This window comes from Neodiprion fabricii, chromosome 1 (genome assembly GCF_021155785.1).
Source record: "Neodiprion fabricii isolate iyNeoFabr1 chromosome 1, iyNeoFabr1.1, whole genome shotgun sequence".
In the NCBI taxonomy this organism is placed as follows: domain Eukaryota; kingdom Metazoa; phylum Arthropoda; class Insecta; order Hymenoptera; family Diprionidae; genus Neodiprion; species Neodiprion fabricii.
In genome coordinates, this window is record NC_060239.1 from 23970561 (window position 1) to 23992506 (window position 21946).

Consider the following 21946-nt stretch of genomic DNA (forward strand, 5'->3'; position numbering starts at 1 on the left):
TGGTCAAACACCCGTTATGAGAGAAAAAGTGGAATTGAAAATGTCCAAGAGGGACTACAGGATACACAGAGCACAATGATCGGTCCAACCCTCGGCACGTTCTCTGCTACGGAGTGAATGCACACGCCTGCAAGCATATAGGCAAACGCGTACAGATCACACCCAGCCAACGACGAAGACGTACTCGAAGCAGAAGACAAACTACACCCGTCAGCGCGAAGACAACTAATGGGCAGCTTGTTTCCGGAAAGCAAGAGGAAGCACATCGCGAAGGGTCCATTAGATCGATTTACGTCCTGACTCGGACCTTGGCGGACCGATCTTGTACGAAACTGACTGCCAAGACCGTTATTCCAATAATTGGAAGAGAACTCTAGTCCATTTTCGCTGATTAAAAACCCACCGAACGCTCTCATCGAATTTCTGTTTTACGGAGCAAACGCAATTAATTTTGCCGATTTCTTTCTTTCTGCTCAAACGAGGCATTATGCTTACCCCACCGGTGATGAGGAACTTCCTGAGTGAACAATGTCGTGGTGAATTTTTCTTCTTTTGGTATCTCTCGTGCTGTGTAAAGCGCATTTGAATGCGGTACGCCTACGCCGCAATGACCGATTACGGTGCCCCCATTAGCATAAAAATACGTGTATAACGCGTCTAAGAAAACCCGACTGAATACGGGGAGTCACGTTGAAACTGTTCTTTGACCCTAACGACCCTCCCGACCCAGAGACACTGAGCGGATGGTTTATAAACCGCAGAAATACTCGGTAGTTGTACACAGGTATGTTAGTTCTGCGGGTACTGAGCAAGTGCCGGTTTGTAATTAGAGAGAGATTTAAGGTGGCAACAAATCATAGAGGAATGGCTGCAACTTTGTTACCTCCTCAAGCGGCGGGTGTGAGACAGTAAAACATTGCCGTAAACGCATGCGGGTAAAAAAAACGGAGACGTGATGCGTCTGGGTGGCCATCAACGTGTAGATACGCGTGTATTGCACGTCTGCTTGACGCGTCCGTGTTTGAAATGGGATCATGAAGAATAAATGGTTTCGTGTCATGTGCATATAACGGATCTGGCGCAGGCGACGATCGAGATCGAGATGCTCAGGCATCGCGACGTCGTCCCATAATCGGAGCAATTTTCTGAATACGCCTTTTTGTCTTCACTCGTCGGAGCGATGAGTTCGCGGTGAAAGATAATTACGCGGCGTTCGATCGCCCCGGTGAGTCGATTCGTGCGTGGTAAGCAGGTGAAGCCTAGGGCCCAGCTCTTGTCTCTTCCTCTCTTCTCCGACTCTGTGTATATCTTTTTTCACATCCCCTCTGTAATTCTGTATAATTACAGCATCTGGTCGGACGGGAAAATCGAGAACGATCTGATTTAAAAATGACTCGGTGGAAATAAATCGACCTGTTTGTTCTTCCTTGCACTCGCTTCGCCAAGCAAAAGCGATATGATCATCGATGGATACCGTTTTACTTTGGACAATTTTTTGATCCACTGAATCATCGAATGCGTAAGATTCTTAGACACTTTCCTATAACCGTTGTAAAGCACGGTCTGTTTGATTAGGAATACCTCGAAAATATATTTCAGATAGTACCTTCGAACATTATCGCGTCTCTTCGCCAGACGCTGCACCTTGTTTGGGTCTACTTGACAACCGAATCTATAAAACTTGGAACGTTAAGAGATTCGGTAAATGAGTAGAGACAGGATCGAGCCGGTATATGGCTTTATCTAGGCGTGCTTGTGTGCCTGTATACGACACTGTGGGTAGGTGTTCGTACACGCAGTCACCACTGCAGCAAGTCGAGGACCAAGGAACTGAAACCCGAGGCTCTTCTCTATAAGAGAACTCCATAAAGTCGCCCGGCGTCCCTTGCAGCCTGTTCGCCCAAAGCCTTTTACGTCTCGATTTCACTTTTTGTTCATCCAGAAGTTACTGGGAGAGAAATATACCTGTAAGCGTGCCCCGGGCTGATCGACCCGATCCACCTTTTCCCTACGCTGTTGGTAAAAATAATTTAGAGACCTCGTTCCGATCGAACGACTACCGCACAGCTGGTGTATAATTTTCCTTTTTACCTGACCAACTCTGACCATGTCTCCAGGCGTGACGTGAGCGTTTTAAAGAGAAGTAAATTAGAGACTATATGACGTGTATAGTATAGGTATTTCAATTTTATATTGCTGTAATTTTCTCGGTAAAAATTATCCGCAATTGCAATATAAATTTTACCGACAGTTGTCATAACGACGGGTCTCCGTATTCAGCCAATCAATTTTCACCGCGAGTATAGCACTGATCATATCGCCTTTGGAAGACGAAAAGCCTGAGGAGGGACTAGAACGCTCATAAAAATAGTTCAAGAGAGAGAGAGAGAGAGATAGATATAGAGAGAACGAGAGAGAGATACAGGAAATGTGGGTCCAACGCTATAGGTATACATATGGAGAACTAGTTTGAGAAATATATATTCCGAATAGCTACGTGAAGAGGGGATTTGATGATGTTTTAGTCAACCATTGGCCACAGAGCGTTCGGTCAGTCGTGTAATAGGGCGTTTCCTTCTTTGACGGAATGTACGTTGACCAATAAAAATTTCTTCCATCACCGACCGAATGCAGTTCCAATTACAGTGATTTCTTGACAAGGACAATGTATTTTGTGAAATCATTACTTTCCCAAGCGTTTGAAGATAGAAAATGTTTTACAATTCTAAAAGACAGTGATAACTAGATCCAGAAGGTCGGAAATGCGAAAGTTTAAAGACATTCACATGGAGAAAGAAATCAGAGAAGTATACACGATCTAGACATTAAAATGCTATGATTATGATTAATATTGCTCAAGACCGGGAGAAATCGGTAGAAGCTCATCGGCGGAAAATTGTTTGGTTAAGACTTCACTGCAGCCTGCAATTAGAGCCGTTTAAAAATTTTATTCGTTTTATGACCTCGTCAGTATCGTTTATTCGTTACAACGACGAGGACTCGCAGGTCTTGCGTGTCTCCGGGAATGGTAAAATTTTCTTTATTTACTCGACAGCCGCACTATAATTAGCAAATGATATGTGCGTTTACTTGCTTAGGTGATGGTAATTAGTATAGTAATTCAATCACGCGATCCATCGTAAAACAGAAACAAAAGTATATCTACAGTGAAATAACAAATTTTAGATTCGTGCTACCGAAACGATAATGGTTACGATGTTGGAAGCAAGATTTAATCTTTACTTTCCGAAGACGTAACTGATTGCCATAGTAAATTTTCTTGTTTCAAAATATTTGAAATATTTGAATTCCTTGTAACGTTGATGAGAAGCGTTTCGAACCACCAGCTACTGTACATTTACAGGTGCAAAAATCCGATCTAAGAACACATGGTACGTTTCTTATTTCACGGTGTACGGATCCCGTGAAATTAAACCTCGTCCCTTGCGAGGGCAGCTTCATACGTTTCTGATCGATAACATTAATTTTAAGGTAACTACAGAGGCGATCTCTCACGTGTACGATCAGTCAAGCGTGATCCCATGCTTGTAAATATGCTAATTTTTATTACAGGTACCGTGAACCAAGAAAATTGAACGTACGTTTAATTTACATCGATCAATAGCTGACTCCTCGCCCAGGGGCGTGATGACAAGTCTATTATACCGCGATTCTCGAACCTGTACGTATTTAGGAATTTCTTAATCCGAATCATGGAGCGAACCGAATAAACTTCTAAGTTATACAATCGCCTGTTTGAAAGAAATTCAACCAAAATCTACGAAAAACTATTACGATTCACAGAAATTGTATATTTTCGTGAATTTACGTGAAACATTGTTAATTTTCACATATATTCATGAAGAGCCCTGGTTTTCTACGGAAAAACTACAAAAAAATATGATTATTTTGATTTTTTAAGATTCGCCTTTTTTTTAGTTCGTCATAGAAATCATTTTCACCAGGTAAGGATATTCGGACACTGTTAGTACAAGTTGACTATGAAGCCAGACATTTTTCATAAATTTTTATCATCGACTCGAATCACCTAAGAACTTATCACGAATTCACGAACCATAAAGGAATGGGTTCTAACATCCGAGTTCTAGTTATTCAGATTCTATAACGTAAAGTGGTGGATGGTTCGAATCTTGGAATGGATTTTAGCAAGGAATCCGCATCCCATTCCGTGGCTGTGCCATGTTCCAGGATCGATTCTCATGCTACCAGGTTCATCCTAAGTGGAAAAGGATGTATCATTGATGTCGAACCTGTTCCAGTTTCCCCAAGTTGTGTCGAAAGCATTAGAAATCGGCACCACACTGAAGTGCCGAGATAAACCAAGAATTGTTTCGCATTTCTCCGACTCATTCTTATTAATTGCATTGCCGGAAGGTTGCAATGCGTGCAAAGCCATGTCCGGAAGTCCGTGGACTACAAGTTGAAGGATCAGCCTATGATCATTATTGTGCAAAATAGAAGACAGATTTCATATTACGTGCAACGACTGCAGGTACAACTGCACTTTCAACAAACCCTTAGGGGAAATATTTCAATTTCCCTACGGCGACGACTGTTAACGGGTTTCTAGCGCCGCGGATGTTGTGTGAGAAAAATCTTTCCGAGTTTACGATACAGAGCAAAATAGTGACCCGAGTAAACTGGTATACCTGTAGTACCTACTCCAGAGAACAACTATAGGACTTGGTATTCGCGATGGTTCGCTGTTTCTTATTTACTTCGGCAAAGCGGTATAACTGTGTAGCCGTAATTCATTTCCCGTCGTTAAGACGCCGGGATGAAATTAGCTGGAAGAGACCATAGGCAGCCCGTTCTCATCCCTTGTATATCGGCTATCGCTCCACTCTAGCTTTAATGCTGCGTTTTCTATATTTCATCGAATTATTTTTATGGTTCTTTTTCTCTTCCTCCAAAGTGTGAGATTCATGGCTTTTAGAGTCTAGCCTGTAACTTGTGTAACTATACAGCTGAACCTATACCGTGAGAAAGGCACAGAAAAAATGATGGCGCAACATTCTGAGAGTTCCATTCGTAGCAAGTTGGTGCGAATATAGATGCAGTGACATGTAGGAAATTTACCGCTCGATGGACTCAGTCCGATGACAACCGTCGTGAACTAAGGTTGGGATTATATTTTGAAGTGGTACAGCGTATCGTGAACTCGGTCACAGCACTTCACTCTCAATATGGAAGTCAAGATGACTATCTGTTCCAATTTACTAGACAGTTAGACGTACCTAGGTACACCGGTGAATCGTGTAAAGCAAAATATAATCCGAGTGCACAGCATGTAGCCACTCATCCGAGCCTGCGTAAATGCATGTGCAGCACACGTCCAGAAACGTAATAAAGAGTAGTTATAGAAAATCCTTCGCTGCAGCAATATCAAATTGCTTAGCCCTGGAAATTGGATTCTGTGCTATTCCAGACCCGACTCAAGTACCAACGGATAGCCGTCCGTCCTGAACGAGCTCAAGAATTTATTTGCAGAAGCAACGGTCGCTGGAAACCACATCGTTATGTGGGAATTACATATTCCGTACACCCAGCTTCGCGAAACGTTCACCTCATTTTCACGGCTCTAATTTCAATGATATTACACGTACACATAACCCGGAAGGATGGCAGCCGCAGCAGGAGGAACTGTTATGCTCTGAAGGTACGAGTCGCTACGCCAGGGAACGTAATTCGCGTATCGAATGTCGCGGTGTTCGAGTTTTATGGAATGCTACATTTTGCACAAAATATGCAAGTCAACATACCGCAACAGTCACCACGACTAGACACTGGAGCACGAAATCTGAAACGTTTCGAGTAATGCACGGTGGACTTATTGCCGGCAGAAAGTTCAGGAATTGGTGTACAGGTCAATTGTAAATTGACTTGGGTGATCAAATAATAGTCTAGCGAAAATGAAACTTCGATAATTACCACATTTTTTTTTGATCTCATTACATTCGCTATGGAAAGTTCATGATGCATAATTTTTGTATTGGGCTTGCCTTCTTCAAAAGGTTTTTGAAGACATTCGTTGACGTGCGTTTGGCACAGCTTCGACTTCCGGCTTATTGACAGCCGTTACCACATTTCAGGCGAACAGTCGCAATATTACCGATTTCACACCAACTCCAACGAGTCATATTTTTCATCCGTCGACGTTTCGACACAATTTTCGGTTTCGGTTCGGTTTTGATTTGCTCGGTAGATTGAGGCATCAGAGATAGTTAATTGCTCTCAAAGGATCCCCGTTCGTCAGACCCAAAAATGCCCAGCAAATACCAATCGCGGTTGTGATTACGAGAGTATATTGTATCGAAATGTTCTGTAATTGCAGCTCGTTAAATCGCTCGTGAAACGATCGTCTCGTTGAAATTATCGAAAAGGTCTGTAACCGTAGAGTCGAGGCTTACGACTTACTCGTGAGGCTCTCCTTGCACCTCGACAACCTCCGGAATTATACAAGAGTACAATAAAAATGCCCCTGCAGGGGTTGCGGGCTCCAAGGTTCTTTCGCCCAAGCCAACCGCTCCCGGGCTCTGCAGCAGGTTCGTTAGGCGTTGCGAATTTGAACATAAGGAAGTACGCCGAATGCTTGGTCATGGAGAATGCGCGTCGGGTTGTTCGCCACACGTAACCAGAGGCGTGTTGTCCTATTCGTTGCGTCACGTATACCGACATGGCCGGCGATGTTGGCCAGTCGCACATTCTGAGCACCCATCGACAATCAGGAACAATCGACAACAATTGACGATACCTGCTCTGATGTAAATGCATTTATATAGGCATGTGCATACATACGACGTACTGCTGTAGGGAATTGGGCCCCAAGTTGATACTAACGCGAACAGGTTTTCTAATCCCAGATGGAAACGCACCAGGAATTCCCCCGCCGAAAACTCACTGCATGGGCGAGGCCTCGAATAGTATACGCGGTAACGTTATAAACAACCATGAGACGTCTTCAACGTGTATTTTTAATGAATGATCTTTCACGATGAATGGGTGTCAAATTTCACACTTGAAATTTTTTCATTATTTTCATCTCGCTGCGCAGCCTTGGACTTCGACGCTGTGTTATCAAGCTTTTTCGAATCCTCTTACAAGCAAGCGGTCTCACAACTCCGATAATACACTTGATTCACGCTAACGCATTAATCGGCTTTCTTATTTTATGCAGAATCTGGATCGACTTTACTCAGAACGAACGAAAGCACGTAAATACTAACGATCAATACATTAATAAACACATCACTACAAAATCAAATATCGATAAAACATGAAAATGTTCGTTTTCGAAATAGTTAATTATATTTCGGAAGTGTGTTTTTGTCTCCAGTGTGGATCAAACTCGACTGTTCATCGGAGTTGAAATTTCTGCTCGACGAAGCAACAAATCCGCTGCGAATTGGTAACGACAATGAAATAAACGGTAATTAGCGCAAGAAACGTTTTTCAAGTCACTATCGAAGCTGTAAAATGGTTTCTGATCATTCTCAGAGATTAATCCTTCTATTTCAGAGTAAAAAATCAAGACGCCCGCTGGGAAAAAATATGAAAAATAATTACTGCTGCTGGATTTAGCTGGTGATATATCGGTATACGATTTACAGAACGATCAGGTATTTCAACGAGAATTACAAATAACATTCCGGGGAGTGTCGGCGGACGAATGGTGACCGATACCTATCGACGGGATGTTCTGGATGTGCGTCGAATACGTATGCGCGTCAACGCTATTCCAGCGTGCGAGAAACAACAGCCAGTATTCTGCCACGCTTTGGTAACCAAAGGTCTGTATTTACAGGCAATGTAATACGGCATTGAATGACTGAATTGTATACAGTTGTGAATTAATTTCCTTCCATTACACACAGGAAGATGCTTAACTTTTATAAATGATTTACCGAAACGAAGCTGCTCTCGCCACGACTAGTTTTTACATCAGGCACGAAGAATCAGGCTTTTTTAGTCGTTGTTAGTGTTGTATTTTTTTTTTTCATTTTTACTATCTAGTCACCATGCTTGATGGGCGTTGATTGTAGCAGTCTATTCATCACGCCTATACTAGTAGTATTACTACGCGCATCTCGAGCCGATCGAAGTCACGAAACTGTATCCGCATTTTACCTGTTCGAAAAAACAACGCAATAAATTTTACACGTGCGTATGAAACTTGTACTTCGACATCGAATGCATCGTTGGATCGCTATGAAATATTCTACTTCATTATTTGTTTCGTTTTTAACACTATGCTCATGAATATTTTATAACGAGGAGCTGCGAGGTTTTATAGCACATGAATAATGCCGTATTTTGTGGAAACCGGAATCAAATATTGCGTGAATTTTATCGTTGAACGAATTGGTGGTTGAGAACTGCAGTTCTTTTGTACAATTATTGATCTTTAGATAATATTATACAGCAAAGTGAATTTTATATTTACCTGTCCTACTTGACAGTGGTTCGGGAGGCGCGTAAGTTAATCCCAATCACTAGAAAATTCACTAAAAAATGTGTTCAAAAAAGAACTAAAACAGCAAGAAAATATCATTGCTAAACTACATACACTACAATTTTGCACAAACACTGCACAATGTGTCAAAAAGTAAGAATTCGGTATTCAGAGCACGGTAATAAAAGCCGCGTGCTTACACGCGCTGGTCTCGGCATAATCTTACACCAGTATTCATATCACTTGACACGAAACCGAAACAGCACAGCCTCGCATTCAAATCACTAGAGTTCTATCACTTATCCAGGTGCCAATAATTTGAGGAATATAAAATCTCAACAGGAATCACTGGAATGAAAAGAAACACACGTTGGTCAGAAAATTTCTGTACGATTTAAGCTTTGAGGTAAACAAATCCATGGACGACCTACATGAAACCGTAGATATGTAGTTAAGAATCATTCGAAGAGTTGATTAGACTGATTAACTGAACCGGAACACTTTATTTACATTACATACTACGCGGTAAGCTGTTTCACAAATAAATCAATTACGTTTTCTCTTTCTTTTTCTTTCGCCGATAATTGGAAAAAGTGGTTCAACAAACACGCGGATATGGGCGGCCGTCGTTACACCGACGGGCAGATGGTAAACGTATAGGATGGACGGTTGGGCATGGACTGATCCATAGATCGCGGTAAGGATCGAAAGATCCCTCCACGTACGAACGAGGCGAAGGAGGAGTCCTGAAGCGTATGGATCCCCACTACACCTGTTTCTCTCTTCCCCCGCCCTTTTCCTTTTGTCTACCAGTCCCTCTAACTTTCTGTCCTTTTACCAAACTATCTCGCATTTCGATCGGCCAGCCACCGTCTCGCTCGGAGAAGAGTAAAGTCGATCGTACCTGTACAGGTATAAAGTTTATTTTGAACTGCGTACATACCTCGTCAAAAAATTATCCCCACTACGCATGGCAGCTTTGCTCTTTGGAAATTGTTGCTGGTATTCAAATGACAAATCGAACAAACAGAGCAATCTGTATCTCTTGTTGCTGGTCCGCTCGCTGATCTCATCGTTAAATCGATATACGGCGAAAAACTTTCACTTCCGTCGCATATTTTCAAGATACCGGTTGAGATAACGTTTTGAAGTTCGAACTTATTCCCACGACTTCTAATTGTAAAAACGTTCCGATTTCTGGGAGCAAGTGAATAAAAATTTGACAAAAGTTTGAGGTGTACTATTCGGCTTACGTTAGTCGCAGTATTCGCAAGGGCTATTGGGTAATTTTAAATTCTTGATATCATACCGAAAACATTGGACTCGACTCTAGATAGACTCTAATAATTACTAGAGGTTTCGCATCTAAATTTCGATGGTGAATGAATTTTCAAAACTTTGCCACACCAGTCAGTTCGACATCACCGGCACGAGTCTCATTTATACTTACGTAACGTTTATAATTAGCAGAAAATTGGATCGACACCCGATGCGATTCATCATCTACGGTGTAACCTTCATATTTTTGCCAATTTTATACAACGCGTAAAACAATGCTTTCCCTTACCTGTGTATGTTTCTCTTTGGTATTGAACAAGCAATAGGGTAATTGCCCTGAACAGAGAATTATCACCAGGAATAATTTTGATGGTCATTCCTTCCATTTCACTGATTTTAATCACTTTCACTTTATGAAACAAATTTTCCTCCAATTGAGACATGAATTTTTCTCCGTCAAAAGTACAAACATGTGAATAACGTACGGAATGACTCTAAGCTAACCTGAGCTAACTTCGTTCTGTAACTCCAAGTTAACTGCGTTCCGAAACTAGTTGGCAGCATTGCAAAATCCCTAGGACAGAGGCAGAGGTGCCCAAAAACTCGGCGGCGCAAAGATAAAAGCTGATAAAAGATTGTTGACAACAGTGGGAGGTAATTTCAAAACGCACCTTTCATGGGTTTTCCCAGATCATTTTATAAGTATTGAGTTTAGTGTATTAATGTTTTAGGTGCAGATCATTTCCGATATGACTACTTTTTGTGACGAAGGATTCGATAATAGACATATGGTAATACGAGTGAATTGATTGCACAAAAAACCGAATAACAAGTTCGAACCTAGTAAGTTTCAATTAAAGAATATATTTATTGAATGTGGTGACAGATGCAATTGACTGTTATTACTAACTACCTCATTATCTAGCAATTTTTCCTGACTCGACGCAAATTGCCTGCATTTATACGTAGATACATAGTTCATGCTGGACGTATATACCATTGGTCCTTTTCATTGAAAAAGTGTCGGATAAATTATTTTCTACTTTCATGAAACAGACAAAATAGGCTCAAATACTATACTCTTCAAAAACGAAGTATAAAATTGGAACTCATATAAATGAGATAGTGCTTAACATGAAATGATTCCAAAATATAGTCCCATTAATCCAATAAATTCACTTCAATTAAATCAAATGTATGTACCTAGAACTGTATCGATCAGATAATTACAACATATAAATTTCAGCCAACAATTGCAACATACATTTATAACTAGATTTATAAACAGCATCAAATTGCAGTTGAAGGATTTGTACAGATATGAATATTTTGAAACGTAATTGCTGTTTTGGTTTCACTTGATTCAAAACGTTTCTACAATTTGCCACACGGTAACATTTGAAAAATACAAAAATTGCAACTGACAATCAGTCTCAAAAAATGAAACGAAATTGCAGATACGGGAAATCCATGTCTTGTTTTTCAAACGGTTTTATTCATAGTGAATACTGCAGTTCTTGGGGACTAAATATACACGTCTTAGTCGATGGATGCCACAACAAAAACTTTTAACTCTAACAGATAAAGGATACTATATGAAAAATAGTAAGGATGTTGGACGACGCAATGCTAGTCACTGGTTCATGTCAAGCAATTTTCTATCTTTAGATGCAGATTGAAAGAATCGACTAACACTTGAGTGTATCATTTTCATCAGAGAGTTGTTTATTTAACGGTTAAATTAGAATTACAAAATATTATACCCATCCCCCCCGCGAGAATAAAAACAAATTGTCACACAATGCAGAATATTTTATAAAATGATAGTGATTATAACTTACATGACTAAATTAAGGGCTTATCAAGCGTTCTCTAGTATATTTTTTCATCGTTTCCTTACATCTTCTAAGGAGTTCAGATATTCAAATAGCACCACCAGACAAATGCCTAGAGCACGAGTAATTTTTCACCTGGCCAAACATCTCACTTACTGCATTATAGTGCAATTTGCAGTACGGGTTTAAGGTAACTAGAAACAAAATTGTTTTTACCATAAATAGTTCAGTAATCACCACCGCACTGCAAGAGTGATTCAATTGATCTCAAAGAAATATTTGTTGCATTGAGTCATGACAACATTATAGCCAATCCAAGGTTGTGAGCAGCCATTAGATGCTAAAATCTGTTTTGTGATATATTTTTGCATATATACGTTAAAGATTTTAAATTAGAAACAAAAACGAAAGTGTAAAAAAAGCATCGATGATTTAAAAAACTGCAGAGTCGATTTGAAGTAGCATTTATTTCGGATGAAACAATGAGTAAAATACAGTATCACTTCAAATCTTCTGACTTTCCAACTGTTTTAAGATTTTTTTTTCCTCGTTCATTAAACTTATATAAATGTATCATGGTGTATGTCAGTGTGTATTATATGTTGTGTAAAGGTTGAGCATGCCTCACAACTCAACTGTTAAAACTGCTTCGTGTGGTCCAGCTCCTGAAATGCCGAATAATGTCACAATTTATTATTTAACAAGTTGAAAATAGTTCTAACGAACTTAAATTAAATAAAACGTGGAGTGATGGAAGCAATGTTTACAAAAGTAAACAGAAAATGGAGAAAAAAAACTAACAAGCACAGAAAAAGCTGCTTTCGGTTGTCTGACATTTCCTTGAATCATTTACCTATTGAATAGTACCATAAAACAAAAAACATATCCTGTATGTTGGAAAACACGTATCGTTACAAAAGAGACAATTTAATTATTAATATTTATTTTTTTCAGAAATAATCAACAATACGTCCAGAATTTTTTAAACCTAATTGTTCTCGCTATTTTTTTTAAATGAACTAGATATGTCTAGATAAATTATTTTGATGAAAGTTCAACTAAATTTCATCCTAAATTTTCATTTCAATCGTTGATCGGTACAATTAGAACTTGGAATAATTGTGAAGTATTAAAAAAAAAAGTTTCGTTGAAAGGAGATATTACAAATCTTAAAGAAAATTAAGTTCCAGTATTATTACTACATATGAATATATCTTGGCACGGGCGACATCACAGCTCTACCGTTTTCAATCCGTGGTATAAGCTAGATTTTTGTGCAACTGGAGACAGAAAAAGTATGACCTAATTATTTTTTTTTTGTGAACTATTCTTTTTTTAAATGAACGCATACATACATACATAAATTTAGAGAAAAAAAAACAAAAAATACAACACAAATGTAAAGAAAACGTATAGCTAGTAGTTCATCCCAAACTATTTGGCAAGGTAGAAATTAAATTAATAAATAAATGAAGCATTTTTTCGCCAACTATTCAAGTACACGATAAAATAAAAACAGGATTGAACATAAGTGAGTCTATCTCAGAAAATATTTTATCTAAGTATATATCAAAGCTTTCAATTTATTTTGTTTTCATTGATAGTTTAAGTATTCTTTGAATATTTTTTGCATTTTCAAATTTTCAAATCTTTTTATTTTTAAAAAATAACCACAAAATTCAAAGCTAGTATAAAATCCAGACTTTAAGCAAGACAGAACTTTTCGTGCTTGTAAATCATATTTCGTCATTTTTCTAATATAGTAAAGAAGTTACGCAGAACGAACAGTTCAACATGTAATTTAAATGATAATTACTCACCACAGTTTTTAAGCTTCAGGTTTTGCCAGTGGTGCATCTTTTTTTTCCTCTGGTACAGGGGCTATGGTTTCTTTCTTCTCTTCGGGCTTTTCAACTGGTTTCTCGACAGGCTTTTCAGCTGGTTTTTCATCAGTCTCCTTCTTTGGTGCCACCTATAGACAATGTGAATTGAAGCAGTTCTATCAACACGATTACAGCAAAATTCCACATCGAAACATGAAAATTATTTGCAAGCCAAATCGAGCAAATGGATCTCAGAGTGTCAAACCCATGAAGTATAGCAAGCTCAGTTTTTACCTCCTCATTGCTCGCTTCGTCAAAGTTTTCAACCAAGTCTGGAACCTCATCGTCTTCTTCAAGTGCAGCTTTGCCAACGGCACTTCCAGCGACAGAGCTAGCCAATCGTTTCAGTTGAGTCAATCCCTCTGGTCCCAACTGACTCAATATACCAGGTAACATTTCAGTGATCTGTTTGTTCTCTCCATGACCAGTTATGGCAAAAGTATTTGCCGAAAGACTTGCTTGTGCTTTAGGATTGTTGAAATGGATGACAGTTCCGTCATCCTTAATCATGTTCACTTCTTCGATGCCGGGAATCGTGTTTACCGACAACTTTTTCAGGGAGCTTTGTAGCTTTTTGTCATCGGTTGCTGCAGTCGCATGAACAACCTATAACAGTCACTCAAATGTATCAAACTGTTTTTCCTTATTTACCGTGATCAAATAAAATGTGCCAGTCAAAGACACGTGAGTTATGTTTTAAATGATATTTGACTTTTTCTGTAAAAGTTTGTATCTTTGATGCTGAAGCTAGATGATTATCCAGCTGAAAATATTTAGATTGAATAAATTGAAACAAGTGTAATCAAGCTTTCCAGTCAACAAAGTGAAGTGTTCACCTCAATTACTTTGAGTGCACGTAAACTAATTTGATTGGAATCATAAACCAGTTACACAGGTCAAAATTTGAAAACAAAAAACAAAAAACGAAGTTGAGTTGAAAGTATTTGGTTACAGAGAATGAGTTCTGAGTGATGGTAATCGTAGAGAGTCGTTAATATTTGCTTAGCCTTGAGAATAATCTCTCAATTCGAGCGTGAAACTCATGAATCACATTTTCTAACCACTTCACATGAAACAACCATCCGATATTTAACCAAAGTACCAATCAAACGATTTCAGGTACTACGGCTGGTTGTAAAACAATAAAAATGAAGCCAAAAGAAATAAAGCACAAAAAAAATTCGCGACCTTTTTGTTTAATAAAGTGAAAAACAGAAAGTTCTTTGTGATTGGCAGCGAGGTACAAGTTCTTCGAATCTCACGATTGTTTTAACCGTCAACAGGCAACTTGTCACGCCTAAACGGACTCGATATCACCGTGACATTAACAAAACGCGGATTATCATAAACCAACTCATTACCTTCTTCTTGCGGCGAGGTGTACCCTTGCCTCCAATCCGCACTTGGGCTTGGAGCTTCTTCAGCTTCTCCGGGTTCATCTTGGCTTCCCTTGTGAGTTATCACTTCCTCGATAACTCAGTCACGGTCACAATTGCTTACTGATTTACTTCGTATTATGAAAAACGGGAAATATAAGGGGCGATAATCTCCACTAAGAACCGCCGGCAATTCAAACACGTGCTCACCGTCGGCCAAAAGGTTCGAGAAAATGGAAGTGCGCGACTATCTCTCCTTCCCGGCTGGGAAAGTTTCCGGTTTCGTATGTGACATCCGGTCAATAAAGACTTGCGTAAATCACGTTCGGAATATTTTATAATGAAAATACCGTGTTTCAGAGCATATAATTCGCGATAAATTAATATAATGCTAATTAAAAATCTAGTCGCAACGCGTGACAGTATTTTCAAAGGTTTATCGTCGTTCGCGTTATTGGCGTTCGCTTGAACCCCAAGGTCTAAGCTCGATTATCAGTATTGGAACTAAACTTCTAAGAATTATTCCATTTGATGTATTAATTCTGATGCATTTAATGAACGTTATTTTTTTTTCTACTAATTTCGACGTCTACTCACCGTTCCTTCTCTCTATTGGATTGATGATATGGATTTAGTTTTGAATCACACTCCCACGCCCGCGCTCAGGTACCGCATAGAAATGATAATTATCGGCCTTTTGCCAAAAATCTCAGAATCCCAATAAACGCATACGTAGTTGCCGTCTTGCATATTCATTATTTATCAGAGTGAGTAAGAAATGGTTCACTTCCAATTTTTATTTGTTTTTCCTTAGATCATATTACTGTTGATGGAAAAATTATATTAGCAGAAAAATCGGGTTTTTTAAGTTACAGTAAATGGAGTAATATTGTTTTTCCATGCACATAGTTTCTTTCTTTAGTATTTACATCATAAATACTATACATTTACTACTTCGACCACTAAATAAACTAATAGTCAAAAATTCAGAAATTTGTAATTTTTTCACGTAGATTAATAAACAAGATTTAAATACAGGTGATTTTTTATACATAGGTGTACAAGTCTGATTGTAGAAGCAGATAAAATAAAACAAAACACGTTTACTCGCGCAGTAAACTTGAACGAAATTATGCTATGTTACAAAATAAATATGATGATACTATATGATATGAAAATGATTTTTCGAAAACTAAAAATCACACGAAGTCACGTTAATATTATTATGCACGTATCACTGGCTTCGGAAAATTCATAATTAAATTCCGATTTTAATATAAAACTATACCATACATGGGAACCAAAAAAATTATATCAGTTTGTTGAAGTATGCACAATCACAACACATTATTCTACTGCAACATAGTTAATCCCTCAGCATACGTATTGGAGAAAAAAGTATCAAACATATTGTTGCATTCTAGTGGCAGAAAATATCTATAACGCTCCAGGAGAACCGTATTTAATTAAGAGTATTGCTTTCTACCGCATTTCTTTCTATATTCACTTTATGTTAACAAATGAGCAGTCATTGATTTTCTTATGATTTGCCCGAAATGATAAACTTTCTGATGCCAATGAGTTAGATCGTGAAATCCCACACATTTTCAGAAATTTAACGCACGCAATAAGGGGCTCAGGAAATAAGTGAGCTTTCATCCTTAAATACGATGCAGCTTCGGGCATCATACGACAATGGATTGATAATAAAGACCCGCTATACCTTTGCTTGCATCGTAATATACAACTTATAAAATTCATGATTTGATAAATTGATTAATAATACATCAAGATTGCAAATAAGTTTTCTACAATTCACGCTGATTAATGTTAACTTTGATAATCCATGCTCATACTCTGCTAAAGGAATGAGTAAATTAAGAAATTATCTTAGATTTCAATAATTTTTCAACAAAGCAACTTTTCTTCGCCGTTGAGTAAGTTCATTTTTAACATGACCGTACTCAAACCTAATTCTCAGCTCTCCTATTTTAGATATCGGCAATATATCCGGTATCCATTCGATCAAAAATGGTGTTGGTTCGATTTGATTTGGGGAAGTATTACCTGCAAATAATTAATGATGTATTATATTATTGAAAATCTTACTTCTCAAGTATCGCAAGCAATTACTCACCGACTTTCAGGTACGTTTTCAGTTCTAGTGGTTTAATCAACGGTTGATTACCAGTTTTTTTAAACTTGTCCATTTCCGTTTCTTCCCGCTTGTACAATTCATAAGTTCCGTCAGCATTTTGTACGAAACTTCTAGTTATTTCTAGGGGCATAATCGGAGTTTCAAAAATACTTTTCACGTGAAGTATATTCGTAATATGCCAGGTGTATTTCGTGAATGTGCCCAGAGGTACCCCATCTTTTCTAACAAAAGCCGTTGTCGAATTTGGCAGTCTCTTTTTCTTACCACCGCACGATATCCGTTCTCGGAGACAATCGAAAAATATTTGAGGCACATGAAATACCAAAGGATCGGGTTTGCCATCGAATTGAAAATGCATTGTTTGATTTATTCTTTCAGTTATTGAAGCAAGCCATTTGATAAACGACAAGCTGGTATTGCTTTCGTCCAAGTTCTCGCATGAATTATGATATTTTTTAATAACCGTCGGCTTTGCTCTTGCCTTTCTTGGCTCTATTGAATTCAAATTATTTAAACTTGTGGAAGACAGGTTTGGTAACCTTTCATCTCTTTTCCTCTTCCCACTCGTTTGCAGCATATCAGTATTGTCTGAGCTTATCATATCGCCACAACCGCACTGTATTACTGCATTACCATTGATTATTTGAACAGTATTATCGTCTATTATTGTACTTCCATTCAGAAGTTTCATGGTATCAGCATCTAGTACGGTATGAGCATCCAGTATTTTGACTGTACCACTGTCAAGAATCTTGACATTGTTATTGTCTAATAGATACTGGCTGTCATTTATCACATTATACTTCGTGTCAATTAGAGATTGACTATCGAGAATTTTTACTGTATCTTCGTCCAGTACCGAGTTTTGGTCTATCACTTCCAAATTATGTACCTGATGAAAATTGGCGTCAAATTATGACCTACATATATTTTTAATATGGCTTGTAAAGCACAGAGATATAAGTAACTATTTCAATGGATATGTTCAAGCAAAATGTGTTTCTAAATCAGACATAACTCACAGGTATATAACGTTGATATACAAGAGAAAGTAAATCACAACAGAATTTGCAATATCCATACGATTAATTAATTACCTGTGAAATAATATTGGCATCATCTAACAAATTATGATCACATTCTACTTCAATATTTTCTACAATATTATGAGGTAAAATTGCAGTATCCAAATCTATCGTATCATCTCGAAATATTAACAGCTGCGTATCAGTTTCATCAGCTGTCAAGCTCTCCAAATCTGAAAACAGGAGGCAAATATTTAAGTATCATATTTGGAAAAAATAGATCATAACTGAACTTATGCGTTGAATAAGAATTACACAACGAATATAAAGTTTTCTGTTAAAAAGCATCGTTTACCCATTCCAACAATTTTATCAGCTTCGTTAATTTGAAACTCGGTGCTCATAGATTTTTGTATACTGAGATCAGCCTGATCTAAATTAACGTAGTACTCAAATTCTTCAGCAAGCTTTGGATCACTAGCAAATGCACATATGCAAGCATAAAAATGCACGCAACGTTTAATTTGAGATTGTGACACCTCCGTTTTATCCCCAAACTTTGTTGTACTCTGCATTAGAAAGAATTATAATTTTACAAATTTTATAATTTACGCAAGAATATTAGAAGAAACAACAAGTACGTACTTTAAAGGCGGAACAACTGCATAAACATCTGTGCTCAACTCTGTCCTTCAATTTAGTGACGAAAAATGAGAAATGTAAGTATCCTAGCGGGTGCTTTGGTGATGCTTTACATTTGACTGCCATAATATTTTTTGACACTCTTTGCACCAAGGGACCCGATGTCTCCGTAGCTAGCAGCCATATTTCTTGCTTTATTTCATTATTGACATTTAACGATGACAATATTGAATTACGCAGAGTCAATGGTTGAGCTTCGGCATAGCAACGTAGCGCAGCTTGGATGTGTTGGCAAGTTGATATGGATAATTCAGACGCATCCTTTTCCCGTAGACAATATTTGTAAATTAAAAATTTGAGAGTAATTCATAACAGTAAATCTTTAAAAAGTGTTCAAGCAGACTTACGTGACATTTTAATACACTTGCATTAAAACTTCTTTCACAAGTGTCAACGAAACATAAAGCAGTAGTTTGCGTTATTAGGGCGGAATTTTCGTCAACCATTGCTGTGTTAATCACAGGAAGTTGTACGAATCCACGATAATCAGGACCTTTATCTCGTACCCTGACAGAAAAGACCTGGGCAGTTGATCCTGTTATAAGTTTACAAGCTTCCGTTGATAATTTTCGTTTTTCCCCCGGCTCTTTGAACACCACGTCACAGTACTTGTTCTTGCAGCTCAGCCCACGTGACCCATTGTACGTACCACATTTTGGACATTTACGCACTCCCCTTAACGTTGCTTTTCCTAAATCAGCAAGCAGCGTATGCAGACGTTCTTCGTTGGACATGACTGTTGACATTGATCAGAAAATCATTCCGCGGTATAGGCTTATATGAGAATGAAATATTCACTAGCAGTAGTGTGTTTTTGACAGAAAATCATAGATCAATTTTAGTTAAACAAATTGCACGCTGATAGATTCGAGCGAAAGAATAAAATATGGTGAAAAACAATACACGTTGAAATTTCTGAGGTTAGAACAGCACAACTAGACAAAACTAGTCTGAGCACTTGAACCAATCCACTATTCTGCGTATCGTAAAACGCTAAGACATCGGCTTCTATGCTGCAATACGTAACAAATAACAAGTCTGTCTCAACAGCTAATAAGTTATTATTTGACAGTCAATCTATTCTGACAGTTCGTCAATAATAACTGGATGTAGAAGGTCCGCAAGATAAAAATTGAATATACCTCACGTATCGAGGTATAGCAGCAGATCAACGATCGACTCCTAATTAACCGAAATAAAGAATTCCGAAAATCCTTCTATAATATCGTGATAAATCACTAGAATATCAGATACTATTTTATCTCGCCGAGGTGGGTTTATTTTTGGTGGTAAATAAATAAAATTTTATGCCTGCAGCGGCATAGACTACAATGCATACGTGGTTCCTACATAGAGCAATTCAAGTGACTTTTTATCGTGGTGTCAAAGTTCTTGTAGCAAATTCTAGGTGGTGTGGTGAGTTTTCAAGGTGGCGCTTACTTCGTACCTTGACTGCCTTCAGTCAACGCCGTAAGTGGCCCCAGAATTCAAATTTCTCCTGACGTCGCATATTACGGTAATCCTCTAAACATTTGATCACATTGCGCGTAGCTTACGTGGTGTTTTCACCCGGCCGTTGAGGCCATAGAGATAAATGACGCCTTAGGAGCGTATGCAACGGCGTAAGCATCCCGTGAACGGATTTGAATCGGATCTCTAAAGGACAGAAGATACTAATTCTCTCGCCTTCTCTGTCGCTCTACCCATGGAATGGGGGCTACGAGTAGGGAAAAACAGCTAAGCAGGTGCGTGTAGCTATCCCCACTCCATGGGATGAGCGACAGAGAGGGTGGGAGAATTATTGTTTTCCGTCCTTCAGAGAACTGATTTAACTCTGCTGAGCTCCGTCAGGCATCAGTCGCAATCAGTCGTTTCCGAGCAAGCCGAGCGAAATCATGTGCTCTCAGGATCAGTTCAATATTCAGACCGCATTGTTCAGGTTGTTCGATCAGTGTGTTTCCACCATACTCGTCTGTGAATAATACACGAGGAGCATTGTGTAGGTTTAAAAAAAAACCGAGTTACTAAGATAGAAAACATCCTGCAAACTTTGAAGGTGGATTTCGTCTGCCGAGTTTACATTTATTTGTGTAACTTGAGATATCAGTGATGTGTCTTTTTGTCTGTGTGAGTCGAGTATCAATTTTATTATTTTTTTGGCTGATTTTCCACCAATGCGCAGTTGCGTTTTTAGCAGGTTTATTAAGCCGGTTCAAACAGACAGCTACAGCACCAAAAGCAAGTGTAGAATCGAATGTTATTGCAATGCGGATATTTGGATTATAAGAGATTGGTGAATATGTGAATTACGTGAAAAGTGCGTCGCTTCGCCAATACACCTGAGATGCTACAAGAACTACTACGTGCAAAAGTGTGGTGCAGCCCAGAGTCAAGGTAACGATACTTATTTTAATTATTGATTAATAATTCAAGGTGGTATATATAAAACCGTTTTGTTCTTGCATAACATGCAATGCATAAGTATGAAACTAGACAAAAGTAATAATTAATTTAAAAACTGAAAAGTCAATTTGCTAAATTAATTCAAGTGTTCTGTTTTGTTTTCCACAGATTTAAGCAGAGACTTCCGAGTAACTTCTATTTCTCGGCAACGTTGGTGAGTTTGCACGTGTTAGGTTATGGGTATTTCCCTGGGATTCCTCTGTCACGTGGCGTGGCGGTAACAACTGTTACACAAATCTTCGATTTCTTAGCTGCATGGATAGGCACATTCGCGATCGCAACGTGCTTGACTTTGTCTAATAATTTTTTTTTTCGCAATTAAATTTACTGTTGCGTATTTAAAGTTAGAAATTTTGCACGTTGCTAAAAGTGGAATGAGCATCGCGACAGGTAACTATCGCTTATTCGACACTCGCGAGATCGGATTGCGTTTCGTAACTGATGTAAAAATCCACACTTGAATTTACCGATGTCGTTTAAGTGGTGGGTTCACCTGAGGTTTGAACGAATTCAATTATTTACATTATTGTTAAATCGACAAAATTCCAAATTCTGGCATAACGTAACGTAATCCAATTGCATCTTATATTATATATCATTTTCAATTTTTTAACAGCCAACAAGTATTGATCAAGTGCTGGCTTAGTTCGCTTAGAAAAATGCTAATTGGCATACAGGATGTTTTTAATCAAATTTACAAAAGGTTAATGTACCGATAGTCTGCCGACATTTACTAAAATCATACACACAATA

At 38.3% G+C, this 21946-nt stretch overlaps 3 protein-coding genes across 6 annotated transcripts in view; all 3 read right to left on the reverse strand.

The window, feature by feature from the left end:
* LOC124174813 (ankyrin repeat domain-containing protein 6) overlaps positions 1 to 10231 on the reverse strand; it is an 84988-nt gene extending 74757 nt beyond the window's left edge. The window contains exons 1-2 of one of the 3 annotated variants that reach the window (XM_046554355.1): positions 8905 to 9167; positions 8465 to 8821 (exon numbers count right to left, since the gene is read on the reverse strand). The gene's annotated coding sequence lies outside the window, so the exon portion shown is untranslated. Of the gene's footprint in view, positions 1 to 8464; positions 9168 to 10040 lie in introns of those variants that run through there. The other 2 variants (XM_046554365.1, XM_046554346.1) reach the window with 2 other exon arrangements.
* Positions 10232 to 11457: 1226 nt separating this feature from the next.
* LOC124178664 (transcription factor BTF3 homolog 4) lies at positions 11458 to 15094 on the reverse strand. Of its 2 annotated transcripts, XR_006869865.1 has the most exons (5): positions 14831 to 15094; positions 13704 to 14075; positions 13407 to 13558; positions 12786 to 12866; positions 11458 to 12251 (listed from the first exon to the last, which is right to left on the reverse strand). XR_006869865.1 is itself a non-coding variant. In XM_046562202.1 (4 exons), exons 1-3 carry the CDS (start codon positions 14906 to 14908, stop codon positions 13415 to 13417), a joined length of 594 nt encoding a protein of 197 aa, XP_046418158.1. In that variant the 5' UTR covers positions 14909 to 15093; the 3' UTR covers positions 11458 to 12251; positions 13407 to 13414. The 2 variants fall into 2 exon arrangements, 1 of the variants encoding a protein (XP_046418158.1); XM_046562202.1 differs by lacking the exon at positions 12786 to 12866 and having other exon boundaries at positions 14831 to 15093.
* Positions 15095 to 15457: 363 nt separating this feature from the next.
* Positions 15458 to 20039, reverse strand: LOC124181119 (uncharacterized protein C2orf42). The gene is made up of 7 exons (XM_046567360.1): positions 19873 to 20039; positions 19078 to 19466; positions 18674 to 18991; positions 18384 to 18597; positions 18101 to 18261; positions 16983 to 17895; positions 15458 to 16912 (listed from the first exon to the last, which is right to left on the reverse strand). The coding sequence occupies exons 2-7, from the start codon at positions 19462 to 19464 to the stop codon at positions 16743 to 16745; spliced, it is 2163 nt and encodes a 720-aa protein (XP_046423316.1). The 5' UTR covers positions 19465 to 19466; positions 19873 to 20039; the 3' UTR covers positions 15458 to 16742.
* Between the last annotated feature and the right edge of the window lie 1907 nt (positions 20040 to 21946).

Coding starts and splice junctions, on each gene's coding strand:
- LOC124178664 (XM_046562202.1), bottom strand. CDS start 14,908: ATGAACCCGGAGAAGCTGAAGAAGCTCCAAGCCCAAGTGCGGATTGGA. Junction 14,076..14,830: donor CACCTCGCCGCAAGAAGAAG/GTAATGAGTTGG, acceptor TGACTGTTATAG/GTTGTTCATGCGACTGCAGC. Junction 13,559..13,703: donor ACGAAGCGAGCAATGAGGAG/GTAAAAACTGAG, acceptor CATTGTCTATAG/GTGGCACCAAAGAAGGAGAC.
- LOC124181119 (XM_046567360.1), bottom strand. CDS start 19,464: ATGTCCAACGAAGAACGTCTGCATACGCTGCTTGCTGATTTAGGAAAA. Junction 18,992..19,077: donor CAAGTGTATTAAAATGTCAC/GTAAGTCTGCTT, acceptor CTACGGGAAAAG/GATGCGTCTGAATTATCCAT. Junction 18,262..18,383: donor TGATAAAATTGTTGGAATGG/GTAAACGATGCT, acceptor TCCTGTTTTCAG/ATTTGGAGAGCTTGACAGCT.